The sequence below is a fragment of the Mesoplodon densirostris genome, chromosome 4, assembly GCF_025265405.1.
Source record: "Mesoplodon densirostris isolate mMesDen1 chromosome 4, mMesDen1 primary haplotype, whole genome shotgun sequence".
Taxonomy (NCBI): domain Eukaryota; kingdom Metazoa; phylum Chordata; class Mammalia; order Artiodactyla; family Ziphiidae; genus Mesoplodon; species Mesoplodon densirostris.
In genome coordinates, this window is record NC_082664.1 from 166327411 (window position 1) to 166352443 (window position 25033).

The 25033-nt window shown below is 38.2% G+C and overlaps 1 protein-coding gene across 5 annotated transcripts in view; it reads right to left on the reverse strand.

The window, feature by feature from the left end:
- The window catches only part of CREM (cAMP responsive element modulator), a 68263-nt gene that overhangs the window by 14049 nt on the left and 29181 nt on the right, over positions 1 to 25033 (reverse strand). For 2 of the 5 annotated variants that reach the window (XM_060097656.1, XM_060097655.1), the window contains exons 4-6: positions 15382 to 15479; positions 15100 to 15242; positions 6587 to 6775 (exon numbers count right to left, since the gene is read on the reverse strand). In XM_060097656.1, the coding sequence (XP_059953639.1) occupies positions 6587 to 6775; positions 15100 to 15242; positions 15382 to 15479 (430 nt within the window). Of the gene's footprint in view, positions 1 to 6586; positions 6776 to 15099; positions 15243 to 15381; positions 15480 to 18226; positions 18374 to 24057; positions 24136 to 25033 lie in introns of those variants that run through there. The other 3 variants (XM_060097658.1, XM_060097657.1, XM_060097653.1) reach the window with 2 other exon arrangements.

Sequence of the window (25033 nt, forward strand, 5' to 3'; positions counted from 1 at the left end):
GGCTATTTTTAAATTTTTGTTCTGTCCAAGGTTTCTAAGTAACCAAAGTAGGCATAAAGCTTATATATTTTTCATAACTCATAGGAGAAAAAACACAGATTAAAAACAACTGACAATCAACCCAGAAAAATGCTGTGAAACACACAGAAATGTATTTCAGACACTTCTAAATTCACCAAGAAATACCCAGCCACCTTAGTCTACTTGACACATTTTTATTTGCTACAATGACATAAAATCCAGCTGTTTCTAAGATGACATAGAATTTGCTAATTTCACTTGAAGGGCACACATACTGAAATTTTTAAAATTCACTGTGCCAAAAGCAGTAAGTATTATATAGCATTCCTCCATAAAAACTATGGAACCACATGAATTTGCTGATATTTAACATTTTGGGGCCACAGAAACAACAATTTCATGTGGCTCAATCTAATGCACTATTTTGCTCAATTAAAATCCCTTGAAAGAATTTTGTGATTTAAAATATTCATAAATAAATCACAGTTACTATTCATAAAATTTAAAAAATATATCCAGGGCTTCCCTGGTGGTGCAGTGGTTGAGAGTCTGCCTGCCAATGCAGGGGACACGGGTTCGTGCCCCGATCCGGGAAGATCCCACATGCCGCGGAGTGGCTAGGCCCGTGAGCCATGGCCGCTGAGCCTGCGCGTCTGGAGCCTGTGCTCTGCAGTGGGAGAGGCCACAACAGTGAGAGGCCCGTGTACCGCAAAAAAAAAAAAAAAAAAAAAAAAATATATATATATATATATATATATATATATCTCCAGTTTCATTTGGATCACTTAAAGAAGGTTCAGCACATGAAGAGCTGGATCACTATTGGAAATTTAACGATTACTAAGTTAGACCAAAGAGCGGCACATGTTCAACAGTAAAACAGACCACAGCCCAGGGGAAAAATGATCTGCATCTCTACTGTACAAAAAGAAGTGACATGTCACTGATCTTGTATCTTGATCAATGGGTTTACAAAGCCCATTCCCTGTATGATTAGGATCCAAACCATTCTTATGTCAGTGAAAGGGCATTCCACCACATTCTTGCCTTATTCAATGAAGTACCTCTAGTAAGGCAGGGACTTCACATTCAGAGGCTTAGGAGGCAAAACATGAGGGAGGATCCATGTTTCCAGTAATTCTCCAGGGCACATGAACTGAAGACATCCTGGCTAAGTAAAAAAGTCTGGGGACCAATGGAGAGTCCATGAAGGATTCTTTTCCATCCCAGCCACACCTAAGGGCTTGGTTCCAAGACTACTAGCCAACTTTATTTCAAATTTGAGAAAGTTCAAATTGATTTTAATCTCAACATTTCTTTACGGACTTCCCTGGTGGCACAGTGGTTAAGAATCCACCTGCAGGGCTTCCCTGGTGGCGCAGTGGTTGAGGGTCTGCCTGCCGATGCAGGGGACACGGGTTCATGCCCCGGTCTGGGAAGATCCCACATGCCGTGGAGCGGCTGGGCCTGTGAGCCATGGCCGCTGAGCCTGCGCGTCCGGAGCTTGTGCTCCGCAACGGGAGAGGCCACAACAGTGAGAGGCCTGCATATCACAAAAAAAAAAAAAAAAAAAAAAAAAAAGAATCCACCTGCCAATGCAGGGGACACGGGTTCAAGCCCTGGTCCAGGAAGATCCCACATGCCGCAGAGCAACTAAACCCGTGCGCCACAACTACTGAGCCTGCACTCTAGAGCCTATGAGTCACAACTACTGAAGCCCGCACGCTCTAGGGCCTGCATACCACAACTGCTGAGCCCGCATGCTGCAACTACTGAAGCTTGTGCGCCTAGAGCCCGTGCTCCACAACAAGAGAAGCCACCGCGATGAGAAGCCCGCGCACTGCAACGAAGAGTAGCCCCCGCTCGCTGCAACTAAAGAAAGCCTGCAGCAACGAAGACCCAATGCAGCCAAAAACAAATAAATAAAAAACCCAAAAAACCCACATTTCTTTAAATTGGCTCTTAAGTGCTCAATAACTATTAGTGGTAAAAAAGGGTAAAGGAAGGAAAGGAAGAAGGGGGGTTGGTTGCTTGGCTGACTACTGCTATTGGTACGGTTTTAATAAATCCCCTGGACCAGATAAACTCGGTTAATCAGCACACAGGAATAGTAACATTTTCACAGAGGGAGTGTATTTCACTGTCATTCACTACATGGTTATTGAACATTTATCATACGCTAGGGACTGTGCTAGGGACTAAAGATCCCTGTCCAAACAGAAGTCACCATGTGGGCAGGACACAGAGAGTCACAATACGGTGGGATACATGCCCTAAGAAGGTGCAGGGGTCACACCAGCCAGATTTGGAAGGTAGAGGAAGGCTTCCTAAGGAAGTGCTATCCCACATGAAACCTGGGTAATGCACACGATTGTGGAGGTGTTCCTGTCAGGGCACAAGGCTCTGCATGAGGCCTCTAGAGCGGAGAGGGGCCATGGCATCAGAGGAAATGAAAGAAATTCTGCACAAAAGAGGGAGAAGTTGAGGGAGAAGCCTAGTAACGGAAGTAAAGCCTGGATTAAACAGAGGTATGGTCTTTGTTAGGGATTCTGACTTTGTCTAACAAGTAACAGGCATTCACTGAAGGATTTTGAGCAGGAAGTTGATGCAATTACATGCATATGAATTTTAGAAGCCCCACCCCTAAGTGTAGAAGTGAGCGCACAATGGGGAAAGGGAAATGCTGGAGGCAGAGACTTTGTTTTTAAGAAATAGTAGTAGCTCCCAGAATCACTGGGAGGCATCAACAAAGGGAGCCTAGCTAAACTTTCAGGAGCAACTCCCCAAAAACCAGGCCAAAAAGGGAGCTGCTGCTGTCTCTGGCATGATCAGGAAAATCAGGATGCTCTTCCACAGCTACCAGCTTCCTCCGGGCAGCCACCCGGCAGGGACTAGGGATCATGGTAACACAGGTCAGAGGGCATGGCAGCCGGAACGAGGACTGTGACGGTAGGGGTGGAGAGGACTGGAGAGACGTGTGCTACAGGAAGAAGAATGGATGGAGAAGGGGTGGGAGAGTGATGGGTGACACCCAGGTTTCTGCATGAAGCAACAGGATGGAGAGTTACTGAAACAGGGTAACAAAAGGAGAACTGGGGTGGGAAAAATGGATGTGGGGTTTTGGACTTCAGGCGTCGGAGATGTGTGCCATGGGCAGGGATGAGGTCATCCAGGGAGGGCAATCAAGCCAGGTGGAACCGAGTACCAACACCAGCACCTACAAGCTGGGCAGAGGCGACTGGAAGAAGGGGTACAAGCATCCAGGAAGTGAAGGAAGCAGAGGTCGGTAGTGCTAAATGCTGTGGAGGGATGGATCAAGATGAGGGCAGAGAGAAACTGCTGTGGCCTTTCAAGGGGATGACAGGGTGGGAGGCGGACAGAGTAAGACAAGAACACTCACAGACCCCGCTATGTTTAACAAAAAACTAGAACACCTGGCCACCATTATTTTTAAGATGGAGAAGGTGAAGAGAAAAGAAAAGGCAAGGAGAAAGAACAAAAGGAATAAAGATTGGAAAGGAAAAAACAAACATCTTACTTGTATTTGATACAAACATTCATGTAGTATCACAGGGAGATTCACCAAGATTCAGCATATTATTAGAAGTAATTAGAATTTAGAAAGGTTCATAGATAAAAGGTAAACTTAAAAAGGTCAATACTTCTCTATACCAGGAACAACCAGAAAATGTAACAGAAAGCTACCACTCATAATAGCAAAACAAACAAACAAACAAAAACCCCAAAAAACAAAACCCGAATGGGTTAAACATTTTAAAACTAACTAAACAAAAAGTATGAGAGACCCCCATAGAGAAAATTTTAAACTGTTAAAAGAAGTTAAGATCTGGATAAGTGAAGACAGTCTGTGCTCTGTTGGTGGGAATGTAAATTGGTGCAGCCACTATGGAAAACAGTATGGAGGGTCCTCAAAAAATTAAAAATAGAACTACCATATGATCCAGCAATCCCACTTCTGGGTATTTATCTGAAGAAAATAAAAACACTAATTCAAAAAGATATCTACACCTCCACGTTCACTGCAGCAATATTTACAGTAGCCAAAACGTGGAAACAATCTAAGTGTGTCTTTCGACAGATGAATGGATAAAGATGTGGTGTATATATTATACAATGCAATTTTAATCAGCTATAAAAAAGAAGGAAATTCTGCCGTTTGTGACAACATAGATGGACCCTGAGAGCAGCATTATGTTAAATGAAATCTGTCAGAGAAAGACAAATACTGTATATCACTTATATGTGGAATATAAACAAACAAACAAACAAACAATCCCAAACTCATAGACACAGAGAACAGATTGGTGGTTGCCAAAGGTTGGGAATGAGGGGTGAGCAAAAAGGGTGAAAGGGGTGTCAAAAGGTACAAACTTCCAGACATAAAATAAATAAGTCCCAGGGATGTAATAATGTACAGCATGGCGACCACAGTAAACAATAATGTGTTGCATATTTGAAAGGTGCTAAGAGTAAATCTTAAAAGTCCTCATCATAAGAAAAAAAATTTGTAACTATATATGGTTAAGGATGTTAACTAGACTTACTGTGGTGATCACTTATTGTGACTATACAAATGTCAAGTCATTATGTTGTACACCTGAAACTAATAAAATGTTATGTGTCAATTACACCACAATAAAAAAAGACTTCAGTTCTCCCTAAATTAATGTATAAATTCAATGTAATCTCATCATTGGTTTTATTATTATATTACGTTATTATTATTTGGGAACTCAAACTTATTCCAAATGCATATGAGAGAACAATAGTTCACAAAAGATAAAACGGCGCTAAAACAAGTTAAAACGACAAAAAAGGGGCACCTGTTCTGTGACAACAAAACTAGTGTGGTGCTGGCACGCAGAACAGAGAATGCTGAGACAGATCGGTGCTGCATGAGGCCTACTTACTGCACAGTTAAGAATGCCCATAAATCAATGGGCAAAGGACAAACCGTTAGCAGGGAAAACTGGCTCCATATGCGGGGAAAAAATAAAAATGGGTTCCCACTCAACACTATACACAGAGGTGGACTGCAGGTAGATTAAGGACATAATGTGAAAGGTAAAACCGTAAAGCTAACAGGATCAATGCAGAAAAATATCTTTGTGACTTATGGAAGAAAAAGAGTTCTTAAAACCCCCAAACTATAAAACTTATGTATGTATTATCGATGCAAAACACGAAACATTTTAAAAAACTCTCCTTCTTAAAGTATCAGTAGTTTTTAGTAGATTTTCCATATAAAAAAATAAAATTGGAAGAAATGAGCATTCTTTATGATTTTTCATAAAAAATGTATTTCATATTTAGACATATAGGGTTCATGAGTACTGGGGAAAAAGAATGGGTACTTTAAATTTATATTTAAAAGAAAACATTAAAGCACTGGGTAAGTACTATGGATTTTTTTTTTACTCCATAAATGTCACCACTTTGGCTCTTCATACACTTTTTTTTTTTTTTTTTTTTTTTTTTTGCGGTATGTGGGCCTCTCACTGTTGTGGCCTCTCCCGTTGTGGAGCACGGGCTCCGGACACGCAGGCCCAGTGACCATGGCTCACGGGCCCAGCTGCTCCACGGCATATGGGATCCTCCCGGACCGGGGCACGAACCCGCGTCCCCTGCATCGGCAGGCGGACTCTCAACCACTGCACCACCAGGGAAGCCCCATACATTTTTATTATAGTCCATATAATACCTAAGAGTAAAGCTCCCCAAATACCTAAGAGTAAAGCTAATTATCAAGAGATTCATCAATTATAATCTGCTTTTTTCTATACTTGCGAGACTTTCAAACTAAAAGAACTGATATTACTTCCTTTGAAATTAGTGCAAATAGACCAAGGGGAATAGAATTAAACTAAAACACAGGATTTTTGAAAGTTGTATTGAACACATTATAGTTATTTGAGCACAAATGAATGAAATTAAAATAATGTATAATTCAATTTTAACTGAAATCTTAGGTTACCCTAAAAAGTTAGGGCTACATCCCAACTGCTTTATTTCACTACTCAGCTTTCATTAAAAGGTAGAACAGGTACCTCAGAATTCAAATATACTAAGAATGGTCTAAAGAAAGAACAAAGCCAGCATTTGTTTTGAAATGAGATGTCTAGAAAGCAGACTTGAGTGTAACAACTGGGGAAAACCCCAAATTCAGTGCCTCAAGGACTGGATACTTAAATCTTCCTACACTAGGTACTAAAAACATACTTAGTACATTTCTAACCCCCAAATGAAGAATATTTACTTAATTAAAAACTTCATTCATGTTTTCAACTCCTTTTTTCTATTATGCTACTCTGAATTTAACTTTTCTTTAGAGCCAATAAAATCTGCTAAAAATTGAAAATTGTACAATTTATTTAACTTATTGTTTGATATACTAAAATATTTCTTCTCCAAGCCTTTTTAAGTCCTCCCTCCCTCCCCCGAAAATCTACCTCCTGTATATTTCAGAAAACTATGAAATCACCACTAAATGGAGTGCTATAGTAACCCATGGGTATTCTAAATGTATTAGGTGAATGACATATACCTTGAACCACCACCTGGCTGCCTGGGACAAAGAACTGCTGTGTGCCATCTGCTGACTGTGCTGCGTACTGTACAATTGTAGCACCTGGCGGAGGAGCTCCTGAATTTGTCATTGTTAATGCCTTCAGTCCCTGAACACCATCAGATCCTGGGTTAGAAATCTGGATTGCTCCATCTTGGGATATAGCAACTTAACAGAAAAAGAAAAGAAAAATTAGAGAATTTCAAGATTCATTTTTAATAATCCAATATAGGAAGAATATATTCTGGATCTATTTACTACCAAAGCTTCTCATTCTCAAGTTACCCTTAACTCTCTATGCTGAATTGGTAAGGGGCTCCTCCTTCATGGGGCAACACTCTGAAAAAGCTCAAAACACTTGAAAATATCTTATATTCAGAACTGTTTGAAATACACAGAACTCATGGAGTTGTCCTCCTCTCTGGCATCCATCCAACTGAATTATTTAAGAAGAAGAGTGGAGATCAGACAGGGAGAAAGTCCAGGTTTTGATTTTCTCCAGTCTTTCATATATTTTTAGTTATAGATAAACAACATTCTTCTAACATTTAAGAAATGGTCAGTTAAATTCCATTGAGCATTATGATTACAATGAATTTATAATTTGTTCAGGTAACTACTTGTCTAATTTATCATCAAAAGAAAGTAGCTTTTAATGAAATATACAGTATATAGCTTTAAAACATATTTATTAAAATATACATTTCTATATATTTATATACTTATTAAAACCTATATATATTTTTAGACTTGAGGTTTTAAAGCTCAAGTCTACAAAACTGTAACCTTTGCAATTTTGACTATGTCAGGAGAATCCTGAAATATAAAATGTTAAGTTGGAAAGAACCTTAAAAGGTAACTGTATTGAAAGACTTTGTGCTACATTTACCTCTACAAAGTGTCTTGAACTGTAGCTAATGGCCACAAATATGAGGTAGACTTCCTTTAAATACTGAGACTTGCCAGCCATGTTTAAAAATTAACTTATTAACAGAAAGTTTCAAAAGAATAATTGATCAAATGTTATGTTTTTAAATTTCACTCTAATGGACAAATAAGTACTATTTAAAATATCTGAGAGTTCTATATATTTTAACATAAAGATGACAACTCCATGATTTAATTTAAACACTAGAGGTTAAGTGGAACAAGGGCTATTCTTTAAAAAAATCACATATAAACCAGCTAGTTAGACTTTACAATGAAGATAAAAATGACACATAATCAGAATAACGCAACACCTATAATTCAATGTAAATGCCTTACAGGAATGCTGTAGTAGTGTCTAAAATATTGTCTGAATATTTCTGAGTCATTCCCTAATTTTGTAACAGCATCTAAGCAAAGGTGACAATCTGATCGAATAAAACTATCAGAACTATTGGTAAGATTAACAACCACCACCACAACAAATCTTCAGTTCTAGGGCCAACAGAGAAAGATGGGTTAACATTTTTAAAAGATTTCAACACAGAGGCGCTGTCTGGTTTTAGTTTGTTGGCAGGCTGCTATACGATTGACAGAAACTAAAGAATCAGTTACCAAAATGTCAACAGCGCTGTGGTTGAGAAACTCTGAAGTAACCTCACTTTATTTGTCTCGCTCATCTAGAGCATTATATTCCGTACACATTTTAAAAACAAGATTTCACCATGACTCTCCAAAGATTTCAAGGTCTCAGGACTCACCCCTTAATAATAAAAGGGTTTGAAAGAAGTCTGAAAAAGAAGAGATATTGCTTCCTTGGATCTTCATGGCTGGACATGAATGAATTTCATATGTTATCATATATTTGAATGAATATTTTCAGTTGATAGTTTGTTGTCAAAGAAACAATGCTTTAGAAAGAACAGACATAGGCAGTGTAACCACAGTGCTAAGAAGCACAAAGCCTAGCATACAGCAGGCACTCAATAAATATGATGAATGAATGGCTATCATTTCAAGACAGAATATATAAAAATGACTTAAGCCACGTGTGAATCCATAAGAGTTAAATGAAGTATGGTTTCAAATTATAATTACAGAACTTAATTTTCCATATTGACAATTACTGAGCTTTTGAACTAGTAAAAAATCTGAGTAATTGCTTCAAAGGATAAGAACCATGAAATAGGTAGATAAAAATCCTTACTGTCTTCTTTTCATACTTCATTTTTTTCAATTTTTTTTTCATTGTTTCCCCATAGTTCCAACCAAACTTCTTTGCTTTCATACTGTGCAAAGCTGATATATCAAGAATCTGTTCCTCTTATCATTTTATTTTCTGGTCATCATATAATTAGATGTGGAAAACAAAAGACAAACACGCACACAGAAGCTGGCTCTAGGGGGAAAATGTTTCTACTGATGAGTCTTGTCGTTTAGCCTAACATTTCTTAAACCAAAGGCACTCTTGATTTTGGCACTATCAAATGACAGTGGACCCTCCCATGTAAAAATGTAGCCTCTCAATTGACAATATTCCCAATGCGTGAAGATTTCCCAATGCTTCAGGATATGAGAAATAGGCTGTGTGTGTGTGTGTGTGTGTGTGTGTATTCAAAAGATTTGAGGAGGAAACTTTTTAGGTTACAAAATATTCAAGGATAGCGTAATCTTTTTTAATAAATACACATCAATATAAATTAAATAGCAGGAAAAACTAAAATGAAATTAACTGAATGAGTTTAGTCATGTCTTGTTTTAGCTTATTATTTTTTTTAACTTATGGAACTTTTCTAGCGAACATAAAAGGTGAAAGAATTTTGTGTCATTTATTTTCCCTACCCACTCATTCCAAACCTTTTTCTGTATCTGGAGTATTTTAAAACAAATCTCAGACATCATATCTGGCAAATCATTTTAAAGTAAAATCACTGGCCCATATCAAGGCCATTAGCAACCACTGAAAATAAAACACCTTTGTATTTCCTACTAATTTTACCTTGGGGACCTAGGTTTTATTAATGCTTTCTTGGACTGATGCATGCAACTGAGGCATAAAAGCTTACACATATGGCCACTTTGTTGTTTGTAATGAAGAGTCCACACAAGTCTATGAATACTGATTAGGATTCAAACAGAAGTAAAAGTGGTTTATTATTTTAGAGTATATGCACATTTATTTTCCTCTTTTAAATAATCCTAATAACATTACAGCTTGATGAAATAATCTAAATTGAATTAAAACTGAACAAATAGATTATATAGTCAATTAAATTCTACTTCAATGTCCATTATTAACTGATTCAAGCCTGATAGTATGTTATCTGCTCATAGTAGTGAGGGGTAGAGGTTGAGCTCTGTTGTCCTAGTTGCTCTGGGACGTACCTAACTTTCTGTCCCGTAATGTCTCAGGTGAGCTATACTCCATAATTAAGTAGGTCGCTCTATATGCACAGACTGAATGTTGAACACACTGACCTTATGTTAAAAAAGAATTTGTCTAGAGAGAGTGTAATTCGTTAATTAACTAAGTATTTTTCTACTAAGTTAGTTTTAGTGGTTACACAAATGTCTTCATACACATTCTATACAGTTATGATATTTAGCCTCAAATCAGAATTAACCCAAGTATGGTCTCCCCATCCCCAACTTACCACATACAATGGTAACCAGGATGCTATCATATCAACTAGTCTAGGCAATAAATTCTTTAAAAATTCCTGGTATAAAAAATTGTGTTTAAAAAAATCTGCTACTTCTACTACTCATTGCCATTGAGCACTTCTCTCCTAGAGCGATTAATATCACTGAAGCAAGGAAAATACTACTTATAGGATGAAAATTCAAGAGTTTTGAATAAAAAATTTTTTTAATTAAAAAAAAGTTCATGACCAAATGAGGAAGGAGCAGAATTTATTTAAATTAAGATTTTATCTGACCTCTTTTCATGTGATGCTAACATCTTTTTAACCCTAAACCTGTATATATGAGATAATTCAAACACATAAACATGTAAATGTTTAATTACTTATGATTTAAAACCATCTTTATTCCATATTGCAATAAAAGGATTCATAAATAAAACTTCATCGAATGAACTTTAAAAAGGAATGGCAGACCTTATTCCAGTGAATTCTTAGATTGAAATTCAAAAAGTGAGCACAAAACAGAAGCTGTGAGTACCTGTGCCTTAAAGCCAAGAGGTGCCTACCTCTTGAATAAAGACTAAAGAATAAATGCTAAAGAAGAATAAAGACTAAAACAGCCTCCTGCTATAACAAGAACAGCAACACCAAGGTTAAAGAGCCAGATTTACATCCAGTAGATACCGTCCTAAGTTTGCTTTTAAAGGTAACTTGGGAACATGTAAGTCACTCCTAAGAGCAGTAAATGCAACTGCATTTACTTTAGAATGTGCAAGCCTATCGCACAAATTCCTCTTACAAAGAAATGGAATTGGTGTTTATTCATTTGAGTCTCCTGAGAATTCTGAATTCTTCAAGCAATCCACAAAGTTCACAGATACCTTTCTTCATATGGTGGATTTAGGATTGACCCACTTACCTATGGTGTATAAGATGCCAGTAAAGATGAGTTAATAGAGATTCACTCTACCAAGATTCCTAGTAAAATAAAGTAGGAGCAAGCAAAGAGACAGGGATATTTAGGAAAAAATAATTTGAAGTCTTAGGTGACAGTCCTTAATTGGTAAGGGAAGAAGTAGGGTAAAGTAGACGGGGGATTAAAAAAAACCCCAAAAAACCGTCTTTAGAGAAAATTTAATGAACTAAGAAGCTTCAAACATTTAAATTTCTTTACCTGCAATAGCACATATAGAAGAACCACAACTTCTACTGTTTGTGAATTCACTCCCATTTAATGCATGTCTTGAATGTCATGCAGCAAGTTAACATTCTTTGCTAATTCTAAGACTATCTGAACCACTATCGTTCAGAAATATTCTCTTGAGACAAAACAGGTTTTCTTTGACCAGAATGACTTAATTGGCATACAGCAAACCTATCACTAAGATCTGTACTTCCAGCAAAGTTTTGCAAGCGGAGGTCACTTTCTTGGTGTTACAATAATGAATCCCTGCCTATTTTAAGTTATTTTCCCTACTCCGGGAAATAGCCTGTTCTAACTTTCACTTCTTATCTTTGTGATTAAAAAAAATAAGTTGAAATAATAAGGCCCACTTCCATCATATCTCTCACTTTCAACTACTAAAAATGTGACTACCTGTATATGAGAAAACCTGAATTTTTATTTTACTTCAAGTTTGACTCACAAAGTTGAACACTCCTTTTACAGTTCTTTTGTTTTTAACTCCAACTCACTACAGCAAATTAAAAATAAAAGATCTAAAACAATAATTTTTGAAAAAAAAGAAACAAAGTAAAGTTTGGGAGAAAGTCATCCATGGATAAAAGTTGAAGAATGATTTGAAATTTTTTTTACAATAAAAGGCTATAAAAGGGTCTCAAAAATAGGTACATGCAAATACACAGAAAATCTCCAGAAATTCTAGTAAAATAAACTCTATTCTAAAAACCAAAGGACACCAGTAATTGTTTCTATTTCTAGATATTTAAGAATATTTAATCATTAATTTCTGTTAAGTTATTGCTAGTAAGAAATGGTTGATGAAAATGGATCTTGTATGTATAAATATACATTTAAAGCAAATGTCTTCTAAAGAAAAGTTTAAATGTTAGTATGCACTTTTCAAATGAAAGAATTATCAACATAAACAAGTGTCACTAATTATCATTTTTAACATAGGCAATATCCCTTCTTTTGAACCAATAAAATGGCAATTCTTAACCTGTGGACAGCACAGGTAGGACAACCACAACTTCTTATTAAAATAACTGCCAGGATCATACTGTATGGGTCCAAATTAAGAAAGCTAAGTAAGAAATTGTCCGTGACTTCTGATGTGGCAAATAGAGAAATGTCTAACTTCTAAACATTCGATTTTCTAGTTCTCAACCAGAACTCCTGACTCCACTCCCGCACACCCACATACCCCACACCCAAGGTAGTGACACTTACATCGAGCCCCCAGCTGCAAGCACGTGCTAAGAGCACAAGAAATAAAGGCTTTGATGCTGGCTGGGGGGAACAGTTGAACGACTGGGAGTGAGACGCTACCACAGCTGGCTTACATTTCTCTGTTTCATGTCAAAAGCAGCATGTCTCTCTTCCCCAACAGGTAAAATCTGTTATCTTCTTTTGTCCTCACATTAACCTCCGAGTTTGGCAATCTAGTAGTATTCACACTTCAAAGACTAAAAACTTGAGATTCGAAACTATCTCACTGTGATCCAGGTAGTAACTGGCAGGACCAGGTGCCACCTTCCCCACGTCATCTCCAGCTTCAACATCGTCTCCAAATTCTCAGCTAATAATCTAGGCAAATTCACCACAGCATCATCGCGCATGTCACTTATAACGAGATCAATTCCTAAGCAGCATCAGGATATGCCAGAGAAATGTTTCAGATGACAGACAGCATCTTAGGTCACCCTCCAAACTTTAAGATGTCTTAGCATTATTTCAGCAGTAATTTCCAACCTTTTCATGACACAAAACAGAAAATGATAATAGGTGTACAGCCCACTGCTCAAGGCCAGAGCTGACCAGCCAGGAGGTTCCAGCAGCTCCAAGCCCTGCCCAGCCACACCAGTCCTAAAACTCCCACCATCTACTCCCAGTGGGTCAGACAAAAAAGGCACAGAAATCAGCAAAGTAATAAAAGAGAAATGAAGGTGAAAACCTCAAGGTCTAACTTTGACAGACCATGGGGAGTTTTCTTTTCCTAATGTCAACTTTGGACATATTCATTCAGCGCCCTGTACAGGGTGTGGACAAATTATACGCCAGTTCTGTCAGGTATCAGCGTAGGAGCTACCCAAAGAACAGGAATCGCCAGAGCAGAATTCGTTTAATACTGTAAATCTACCACCATTAAAAGAAAAACTCTAAAAAACTAATGACCAAGGCTTCCCCATAGATTATAGCTTGCTTTAGCATCCAGGTCATAAGTTAAGACTTGAGATCTTTTGTAGGTATTGTTACTTTTTAAAGGGAAAACAGAAACTACACCTAAAATCTTAACACTGTACTTGGATCAACACAGTAATTAACGTCACACGTATTCCTGTACCTAACTAGCTTGTTTAAAAAAAAAAAAAAAAAACCTTTGTTTCTGTCCTTTTTCTCTCTTTTCCTCCCCACTTTTCTTTCTAGCTCTCATTTTAAACTGAAGTATTTTTATATATAAAACATTCTTGATTTGGGAAAAGACTAGTGCTTTAACTGAAGCAAAAAGCACAGAATTAACAGCCCATTAAAATGCACAAGACTAAATGTGAATGTATCTGTTTATTTACAGCTTTCGGTACTTAAAATTTTAAATAAAATGATCTGTCCAATTGCTTTAGTTTAAAAAAATCATTTTTCCATTCTCTTCTAGAAAAAGCTGCAGCACAAATTAACACAGTAGAGAGTAGTGAAAAGAGAATTACATTTAAAACATAGTTTAGAAAACATATGCACCTCTTTTAGATTATTAAGTATAAAATGTAATTGTTGGGGCTTCCCTGGTGGCGCAGTGGTTGAGAATCTGCCTGCTAATGCAGGGGACACGGGTTCGAGCCCTGGTCTGGGAGGATCCCACATGCCACGGAGCAACTGGGCCCGTGAGCCACAACTACTGAGCCTGCGCGTCTGGAGCCTGTGCTCCGCAACAAGAGAGGCCGCGATAGTGAGAGGCCCGCGCACTGCGATGAAGAGTGGCCCCCGCTTGCCACAACTAGAGAAAGCCCTCGCACAGAAACGAAGACCCAACACAGCAAAAATAAATAAATTAATTAATAAACTCCTACCCCCAACATCTTTAAAAAAAAAAAAAAAAGACCTCACTTATAAAAAAAAAAATGTAATTGTTGGTAACAAAAGCCAACAATAATGAAATACAGACATTTATATCTTATTATGTTCACATGTATCATAGAGACAAAAACAGTAAGTTTTAAACTTTTACTAGATATGAATATACACATATAAATAAGAAAAACCCTCCCTTTATCTTTACCCCAAAGTTTTCTTCTATTTTCAGTAAAAAAATTTTTTTACTTTTCAGAAGTATATGACAGGGCTTCCCTGGTGGCGCAGTGGTTCAGAGTCCGCCTGCCAATGCAGGGGACACGGGTTTGTGCCCCGGTCCGGGAAGATCCCACATGCAGTGGAGCGGCTGGGCCCGTGAGCCATGGCCGCTGAGCCTGCGCGTCCAGAGCCCGTGCTCCGCAACGGGAGAGGCCGCAACAGTGAGAGGCCCGCGTACCACCAACCCCTGCCCCCCCGAAAAAAAGTATATGACAACTGTCAGTACAAATCTCTCACTTCTTTAACATGTACTTTTCACACTATGATACACAGTTTAGGTATCATGATGCATTTTAAAATGGGTCAGTTTAGTGTCAAAACCTGAGATGCTTCAAGGAAACTAGAGAGACTTAAAGTTAGCAGTACGTCATATGGAATTGCAGCATACATACTGTATTGCCCCGTGCTAGTCTGATATATGCTAGTTGGCACTGCCATAGCAGCGATATTAGGTGACGTTCCTTCTTCCTCGGATTGTTCTTCTTCAATCTTGGGAACACCAGGCACATCAGAGGAAAGTGCATTCAGTATTTTTCTAAAATATAATTTAACAATATAAATAATTAAGATACATGAATGAGATTTAAAACAGAACAGCTATAATGGGAGAATCTGATGTATAATTATTCTCTTTTTTTGGAAAAAGTATCATTACAGTAGGAAACTTAACTTACCTGTAAGAGGGTCTTCGTGAAAGGATTCCTCTGCGTTTATGAAAATCAATTACACTTTCTGATTCTGCAGACTCATCTGTCTCTGCAATTGTTGCTACCTATAACACAAGAGTTCCTGAAATGCATCATAAAATCCATGGTATCTCGTTCATTCACAACACGGTGCTTAAGGGTCTCTCTGTGTGCAGCACTAAGCCAGGCGCTGGGGACAGAACACACCAAGACGCACTAACCACGCTCACAACCTGGCGCAGAGGAAGAGGAAGAGCAGACAACACTCAGCTGTAGAACGAGCCTGTGTGCAAAGGATGGCACAGATAACATATACTGCAGAAATGCAAATGAGTGTCAGGCAGCCTTCAGGAAAGCACTCAGTGTAAGATACACAAGACCTAAGATCCAACCCTGAAAATATCTCATAAATCCAGCAGGGGGTGAGCTAGCGAGTGACAGAGGCAGAAAACAATACCACTGCTGACTTACGCTGGTTCTTCAAATTAGACATTAGATAGGTCCAAAGAAGAAAGAATATTTAAGCAGGTAAACACGTGGGTAACAAGCCTGGTTAAAGTTACAAGAAGTAGGTGGGGTGGGCTTGATGGCAGTAGGTCTTGAAGGTCAAAATAAGGAATTTCTCCTTAAAAGAAAGATCAGAGTTTTAAATACAATTTCATTTTTTCAAGTAATAGTATAATAACAAATAGTAAAGAAAGTCAGGAAACTAAAATAATGAATCTCTCTACAACATGACTGCTCTCAATATATTCAGCCATCTATCATAGGGGCTAGGATAGTTCTGAGTTTGCAAAACTCACTTTACTTAATATTACAATTATATGGGAATTTGATTTGGGCACAGTCAAAAAAGCTTATTAAAATACCAACAATGGGGCTTCCCTGGTGGCGCAGTGGTTGAGAGTCCGCCTGCCGATGCAGGGGATACGGGTTCGTGCCCCGGTCTGGGAAGATCCCACATGCCGCGGAGAGGCTGGGCCCGTGAGCCATGGCCGCTGGGCCTGTGCGTCCGGAGCCTGTGCTCCGCAATGGGGGAGGCCACAACAGTGAGAGGCCCGCGTACACCAAAAAAAAAAAAAAATACCAACAATGCAGGCAGGAATATATACTTCCCAAGGCACACGGATGTACATATTTGTTCACCTACACGTATGACCATGCATCTCTGGTGATGAACACCCTACACATAAGCACACTCATCCATGAGGAGAACTTATTAGAGAAACTGTCGCTGCAAATCAGACAACCATATATCATCACCAAATATTTATCACTTTAAAGTGGGCTTCCACACATCTCTCGTACAATCGTAACAACTCCCTTATGCGAGGTAAGCTATTATTTTAGAAAGTGAAAACTGAAATTCATCATTCAACAGGTAGGAATTCTAACACAAGGTCCACAGACACCTATCTCTACAAAGATACTCATATCATCCATTTAACAAAATCCAAAAGAGCCTACTGATTATGAGATCTCTTCTTCCAGTACCAGCAAGGTTAAAACTAAGTAGAAATATTGATATCTGCACCCCAATAAAAGCCATAATACAATAAGGAGAGTGGAAAGACGTCCTTGCTTTATAATTAGGGTCAGAAAGAGTCAGAAAGTCCTGGAATCAAAGTTCATTGCAGGAAAGGAAAAAAAAAAAAAGACAATACTGAGAATCACTCTTACATTTTTGAAAGACACAGGAGAGACACCCGTGCTGAAAAGATAACCAAGCTTTTAACGCATGTGGATTTATTACTTCAAGTGTCATGTTGCAACTCTCACCCTTATTCTGCAACAAACTGGATTCAAATATGCAGGAAAAGGATAAGACTGATTAAGTATAAGAAACTACATTTTCCTCAGAGATCTTTTTGTCATCAATTAGGTTCAAATAATTTCAACATTTTAAAGGACAAAAACAAACTGACCTTAAAAAGGAACAAACATAAATTCAGTAGAAAGGTATGCTTTTAAAAATTCATACTTAATAATTTACATCTGTTGATGCAAAGAAATGTTTTAGCTTCAAGAAATGTTAAGAATTTATGACCAACTTTGATGACAATAAATAACAAAACACATCTCTGGATCACAACCACAACGCTAACCACATCTAAAAAACCCAAGGTTTAATCTGATGTATAAACGTAACACCAAGTAACAATAATATCATGTCACACATATTGAATTAACAATAAACATAAATTTCTACACTCTAATGTGAGTACTGGTGAAAACAGCATCAGTACTACAATATTTACATTACCATGTTTATCAGACATCTCTAAAGAATCCTCAAAATACTTTTAAGCATCTTTGGAGAGCATTGCTAAACAAATCTAAGTCTGAGCAGAGAGCAACAACTTAAAGGAGAATGACTCAATCTGTATATTAAGAGCTGACAATAAAACTACAACTCGAGTCAAATCTATGTATCTAGCAGGGCACAAGGCACTTCACATATAAAAAGGAAATTCATCTAAATGTTTAATAACAAGATTTGAGCATCAAAGCTACACAAAGAAAATGAGGGTAAATGAATTAGTAAAAAAAAAAAAAAAAAGCTCAAGAAAGTCCAAGACAGGGGCTTCCCTGGTGGCACAGTGGTTGAGAGTCCGCCTGCCAATGCAGGGGACACGGGTTCGTGCCCCGGTCCGGGAAGATCCCACATGCCACGGAGCGGCTGGGCCCGTGAGCCATGGCCGCTGAGCCTGCGCGTCCGGAGCCTGTGCTCCGCAACGGGAGAGGCCACAACAGAGAGAGGCCCGCGTACCGGAAAAAAAAAAAAAAAAAAAGAAAGAAAGTCCAAGACAAATCATCTGGGAAGGAAGCTAACCTGAACAGTTTGTATTTGTGGTGACTGAATAATGGATGGCTGTAGTGTCTGAAATACTCCCTGGACATGTACAGTTTGGCCTGAAGGTAACTGTACTAGAGTTAGAGCTGGGGAGCCTCTTCCAGTGCCTGACCGAGCTACAGAAACCTGCAAAAATGATCATCATTGAGGATTAAGGCTGGACCTTTTCTTGGTTCTTTACGTTTTTCTTAAAGAAATACCATTCACTATTATGACTGGCCTATTTTTCCTGCTTCTAAGAAATGACAAGCAAGCCAGGGTACTTACCATTAGGAGATGGTTACTGTCCTGAAACAGTCATTCCCTGATGTGATAGATATTAAGTGGCTAAGAATGTTCCAAGCACAAAGTTCTAAAGCAGTTAAACTACCTCACTAATGACCTCACAACTACTAACTGTGAAGCCTTATTTAGGCCAGAGTATAAACCACCCTCCCTAACTTCTTAAGAGAAATCGGAGACAGAACTTAAAGATGGTAAATTATTTTTTAATAAATGAAACTTCTGACATATGATATTATAGTATTACTCCAGACACAAGCTAATGCCTTGTCTCTATACTGATGAAAACTGCGGTCACTTTTATGCCCTAACAGTCACAAAAAGGGCACAGGCCAAAGAAATTCCAAGACCTCTCATGGCCCTCACACCTCCGAACCAGAAAAAGCTCATGCCTTGGAGCCTATGTGGCCCTGGCACACTTCTTTCCCCCCAACTTGAGCATCCAGAGGGGCCAGAACCATCACTTGGCTTGCACAGACAGGAGATAACAGCCATTTACCAGCTACCTTGGGTGCTTTTGACAAAGATCCCTACCAGTAAAACACAATAAAACCTTCACTTCTCTGGACTCAAAACCTGCCAAGTTTCTAATTAGTACACAACTGTCCTAGAGGCCAGTGTAATCTCACAAACTTTGCCTCACTTTACTAAGTTTCACTATTCATTATGACTTAACTCAGAACACCGAAGACTTTGGACATGAAAGAAGCTACTAGTTTCTATCATGAGTGGTGGCAGACCACAGAATCTAAAACAAATTTTGAAGAAAGCTTCCGTTGGACCTCACTTTAAGGAAAACCAATCATTTCCAATCTACTTACTCTAATACTTTAAAAAGAATTATTAAAAACTGGGTTTATAACAAATAATTAGATTTATTTAAAACATCATTCTCTGAGAAGGCAAACTTCTTCAGCAATCCAAAAGTAAAAACTCTTCTATCCATGCAAGAGAACCTACGCGGAGAGCATTGAACTAGGTGCCCTAGGGTGGAAAGCAGAATTGCTAAAACCAACGCCTAAGAAACAACAGCACACAAACAGTACAGAACTAATTGCTCCATTGTCCAGGTAATGAAAACCACAGGAGCACAGAACAGAAAGATCAGTATGGGCCTGAACAACAAATAGAGGCCTTGTGTAGAAGCTGCTGATTGAGCTGGGCCTTGCTGTGGCCTGGGTAACAGCTGGACAGAAAAGTGAGAAACCGGGCCGGAGACGCCCAACATGTAGCCCACGGGGCAAATTCAGCCCACCTGATCCTGGAGTTTTATTGCCTACTTTAGATTTTAGGGGAAAGAAAAAGGGCATTCCATAATGGAGCCAGCAGATTTAACAACCAGCAGTTTAAAAACCACTACATTTACTCTACAAATGTTCCCTGCATGAATTATAAAAAAGGATCCATCTCTTTGTGAACCAATTGCCAAAAGGTACTCCTTTGCCAAATGACCAATTCTCAAACTTTTTAGTCTCAGGACACCTTTCCACTCTTAAAAATTATTGATGACCTCAAATAACTTTTGTTTATGTGATTTATATCCAGCAGGATGCTGTAAACGCACAACCAGCTCCTGGGAAGGGAGAATGCTATGGGTAACTTTTGCAGATTTCTGTAATTTAAATACTCCTACTGTGGCAGATTTCAAGCTACCAACGGGTGACACTGAACAAAAAGCTGGAAAAAGATGTACACAATCGGCTCTCACAAGCCAGCTCAGCCCACTGTTGGTTATATGTACTGATATTTACCACATTAGAAATTAAAACTGAGAAATGTTTAAAATACTTAGTAACTCACTTCAAAATAACAATAATGCCGGGCCTCCCTGGTGGCGCAGTGGTTGAGAGTCCGCCTGCCGATGCAGGGGATATGGGTTCGTGCCCCGGTCTGGGAGGATCCCATATGCCGCGGAGCAGCTGGGCCCGTGAGCCATGGCCGCTGGGCCTGCGCATCCGGAGCCTGTGCTCCGCAACGGGAGAGGCCACAACAGTGAGAGGCCCGCATACCGCAAAAACAAAACAAAACAAAACAAAACAAACAAAAAAAAAAACAATAATGCCATTACATGCTAACATAAATAACATTTTATGAAGACTACTTTCCAAGACAAAATAATTAATGACAAGAGTGTCAATGTTTTACATTTTTACAAATTCTTTTAATGTCTGGTTTAACTTAAAACAGCTGGATTTTCATACCTATTTCTGCACTGAATCTGTTGCAATATGTTATTTTAATCGGTATGTGAATAAAATATGCCTCTTACACATGTATGATTAGAAAAGGAGGAGTATTTCAATGGCTTTTTCAGAGAAATGTGGGTATTCTTCTTTGATACTACACCAAAACTCAGCAAGTGGTTTTTCTTAAAGGTTAGTGGCCATGTGGAATCTGAAAACTTAGTTACGTTAAAATCCATTCATCTATATTATACTTACACATCGATCTATCTTATACTCTTTAGCCAGGCATGATTTTGTAACGTTATGCGGTAGTTATTTGGAAAATACTGGCTCATTGAGTTAAGCAGATCTCCCAAATGCTGACACATTTCATGATACACTATCAGAAAATCACATTCATTAAAATCAACATCAACTTCATCAGAAAACTATAAATACTGGGAAGCTATCAAGCTCAAAATGGCAGATGGAGATTTTCCAAAATTCAAAACTGCTGCTTAAAAGCCTGAATTCTATCATTGGCAATAAATACTGTTAATTGTTTTCCTTGACATGACAAGCTTACTTCATTTTTGTTTGAATTTTTGAATTTCATTTTATTTATTTTTTTATACAGCAGGTTCTTATTAGTTATCCATTTTATACACATCAGTGTATACATGTCAATCCCAATCGCCCAATTCATCACACCACCCCCTCCCGCCTCACCCCCCCACCACACCCCCCTCGGTGTCCATACGTTTGTTCTCTACACCTGTGTCTCTATTTCTGCCCTGCAAACCAGTTCATCTGTACCATTTTTCTAGATTCCACATACATGCGTTAATATACCATATTTGTTTTTCTCTTTCTGACTTAACTTCACTCTGTATGACAGTCTCTAGATTCATCCACTCATTTTCTTTTGAGAAAATGTTTTTCAAATACTCAAGTTTGAACAGTCATAGTTTGACTATTTGTCATTATTTCAAGAAAAATGATGTCCTGTTTGGGGGGGGAATGCAGCTAGTTCTTCTTGCCTCTCATTCAATAACTCAAGTGTTTTTTTCTCAAGATCACCGTTGGTCTTCAGTACGCAGCAGAAATGCTTTCAGTGAATGTCCCACTTCCACAGCACAGAATATTAAAACAACATGTACTCGAGGGTCAAGATTTAATACAATTGGTAATATTTGCTGATTCATCAGGGACAGTCTTAAGTGAAACTGACATTTTTAAAAAAAACTGCAAGTTAATGTAGTGAAGACCACAATGACTACTAACACAGTTTGGCACCACTACCACTGACTTGATCGTGCTAAAGTGCCAACAGTTTTACCCCCCAACTGTTTTTGCACCATCAGGGCAAATGCCAATACAGAGAAAAAAAGAAAATAAATCTTAGTATTACTGTGAAAATAGGTTTGTCATCCCAAACTTCCAGGCATGATTGTGTAACACCATGTGGGAGTTATTTGGAAAATACTGGGTCCTTGGGGTCTCCTCCAGGCTTCCCTGTACCACATTTTGAAAACTACTGCTCTATCCTCACGCAGCCCCTAGGTAGGCCCTGCTCACAGCTCAGAGCGCAGAGTGCTGAAGCAGGGGACAATTTCAGCTCCACCACAGCAGCACAGCCAAAACCCACCATATATAGTAACCCTGATAGAGCATTTGTATCGCAGAGATTGAGCAAAACAGAATATACATTATACCCAAGAGTATTACTAGTATTCCTACAGACTGGACCTGTGCCTTGAGATGGAAGATAGTGCCACATTCACTTTCATGGGGAAATGACCAGCTTCAAAGAAATTAGATATTTTGAAGAACTGAAGAACAACTCAAGAAAGATTCATGGGGTTTTGATAAGTATAAATCGTGCTTTAAGTTGCTCTAATTGTCTTTCGAGTGTAATTTTCAGGACTTCAAATTATTAAACAACGCTCTATCAAAACGGCTTAGTGAGACGAAAACCTGCTGTAGAAAGGGAGCTGTACCCACTAGTACAAAACTGTATTCCTAGAATTCTGGAGATGAGTTATACAAATCTGTAACTACAGTGAAAACTCTTAACCTCTGAACTCTGGGTAGTACAAAAAGCTCATGAGACAACTCTTTAGTTAAACTGTTGAAATAGAGGCTGAGAAGCAGCACAAGTGACATACCCTAGAGTCACAATTCCAATGTATCCTTAAAAAACAACAACACTCTTAGATCTAGAGAACCTGTCAGGCATTCTACATTCTTACTGGTTTTGCAAAACTGATCTGTGACTAGCATTAAGCTTATAACTAATTGTACTATTAGAGTTAACAGGATAAGCATCATCATTCATAGGAAAAAAATTCACGTGGCTCCCTACCTTTAACATCTTAACATTATTATTATTCTATTGATCACATGAGCCACAAGTAAATACAGGGTGCCCTTGAAGTAGGATGTGGTCCACAGATGGCACAGAAGGAACTCAGGCAATGATTCAAGAACGTGCATGGTAGCCCCAAAGCCAAAAATGGGTAAATAAAGAAGCATCTTTTTGTTTTGTGCAAGGTGGCAGATTCAGTTTTAGGCAGGCTAGGGTGAAAGCAATGGGAGGAAACCAGGTGGAAATGTTTAGTAGGCAAGGAGAATTATGGGACTGATGCTTGGGTTAGAGCTCAGGAAATAAAGATGTGAGATACACTGACAAAAAGCAACCTATAAAGACTAATATACTTACTTTATTCACAATGTGCAAATAGAATTCTAAAGAAGCTCTGGAAAGAGAAGGGAATTAAGTCTCTCCTAAGGGACACTACTGATAGAGACACAAATTTTAGTTCACTTGAACTAAAATATGCATACTTCACGTAGAAACAGATCTTTCTTATAAACATCATATACTCATTCCAAAACTCTTTAAGAAGTAAATCTCACAGAAACAAGTCATACTTATGAATTAACTCATTCTTCTGTTCACTTAACAAATGTTTATTGGAAGCCTGCCTCGTGGACCAGTCTACACAGCAGGGATATAGCAGTGAACACGAAAAGTCTGCTCTCCTCAATCAGGAGACAGAAAACAGATGAAGAGACAAAAACACAATTTGGGGTGGTGCTAAATTCTCAAAACAAAAAAGGGTAACTGATGAGGTGGCGGGAGGGTGGAAGGAAGCTACTTAAGGTATACCTACTGTATAAAGAAAAGTGGGAAAGGAAGCCATGGGAAGATCTATATTCATCACATTCCAACAACCAAGCAGGCAACTGCTCAAAAAACAAGCACACAAAATGGATGTATTTGATATTTCATAATTTTTATACCTCTTTTTATGAGGCTCTAAAAGTGTGTATAATGAACTCATAGTAGACACAGTTTACCTTTTCTTCCTGATCCCCTGAAGAATAATCCTCTTCTATAGGATGCCTGAAACATATGTTATGCTGATGCCACCACATCTACCGAAAACCCCACTATAGACAATAGTTAATCTGAAGAAATAAATTAAGATGATGCAATTGACAGCCTTGCTTGGCTTTGCAATTTAAAAAACTCTAGTAACGACACATAACTGGGAAAACCTCACATTGTTGTAACACAGCATTTGATTAGCACTTAGTGGACTTGCTCCAATCTGTAGCTAGTTTCCCTTATGACGGGGTTTATGATGTCACAGTGCAGCTGCAAATGTCACAGAGCCACTGAGCCTGTATATAAGACAGTTAATAAAGGATGAAAAAATGTGAATTCATGGAATAGCAGACTTCACTATCAACTCTGCTGCCTGAAAAGTCAGATCTATATATTACCTATCTTAATTCCAAGGACTACAATGAAAACCCAATTAACACTCTACGTGAGAAGCTGGAAAACTATACTGATTTCTGTGTATTAAGACAGGATTCTCAACAGTCTGTTTCTTCTATGGAAAAAAGAAGTGTTTAAAGAATATTTCAAATATTTTAAGGCTGAAAACAGGAAAATAATATTTTAAATGTGAACACTTTAATAAAGACACAAAATATTTCACTTCATTTTTAAAAAATGTTGTATTTACTTGTGCTAAAGGAAGACAAACACAAAAGGAAAAATGTAGAATTGGTATCATTTTAGTGTCTTTAGTGTTTTTCTTTCCCATATTGAGGTTCTTCTTTTTTTTTTTTAAACAGTGTGGCTAACAAATTGCCAAAATCAATGGAGTTAAATTTTACCTTGTGAATATCAACTGAAAACACTGATACAGAGGTGGCCACATAAGACTGATATTTTTATATCTACTATGTTAAAATTGTTAGAACTGTAATATGATCCTTGAATCCTTTGTGTGTGAGGCATGAAGAAATACTATCTGAAATC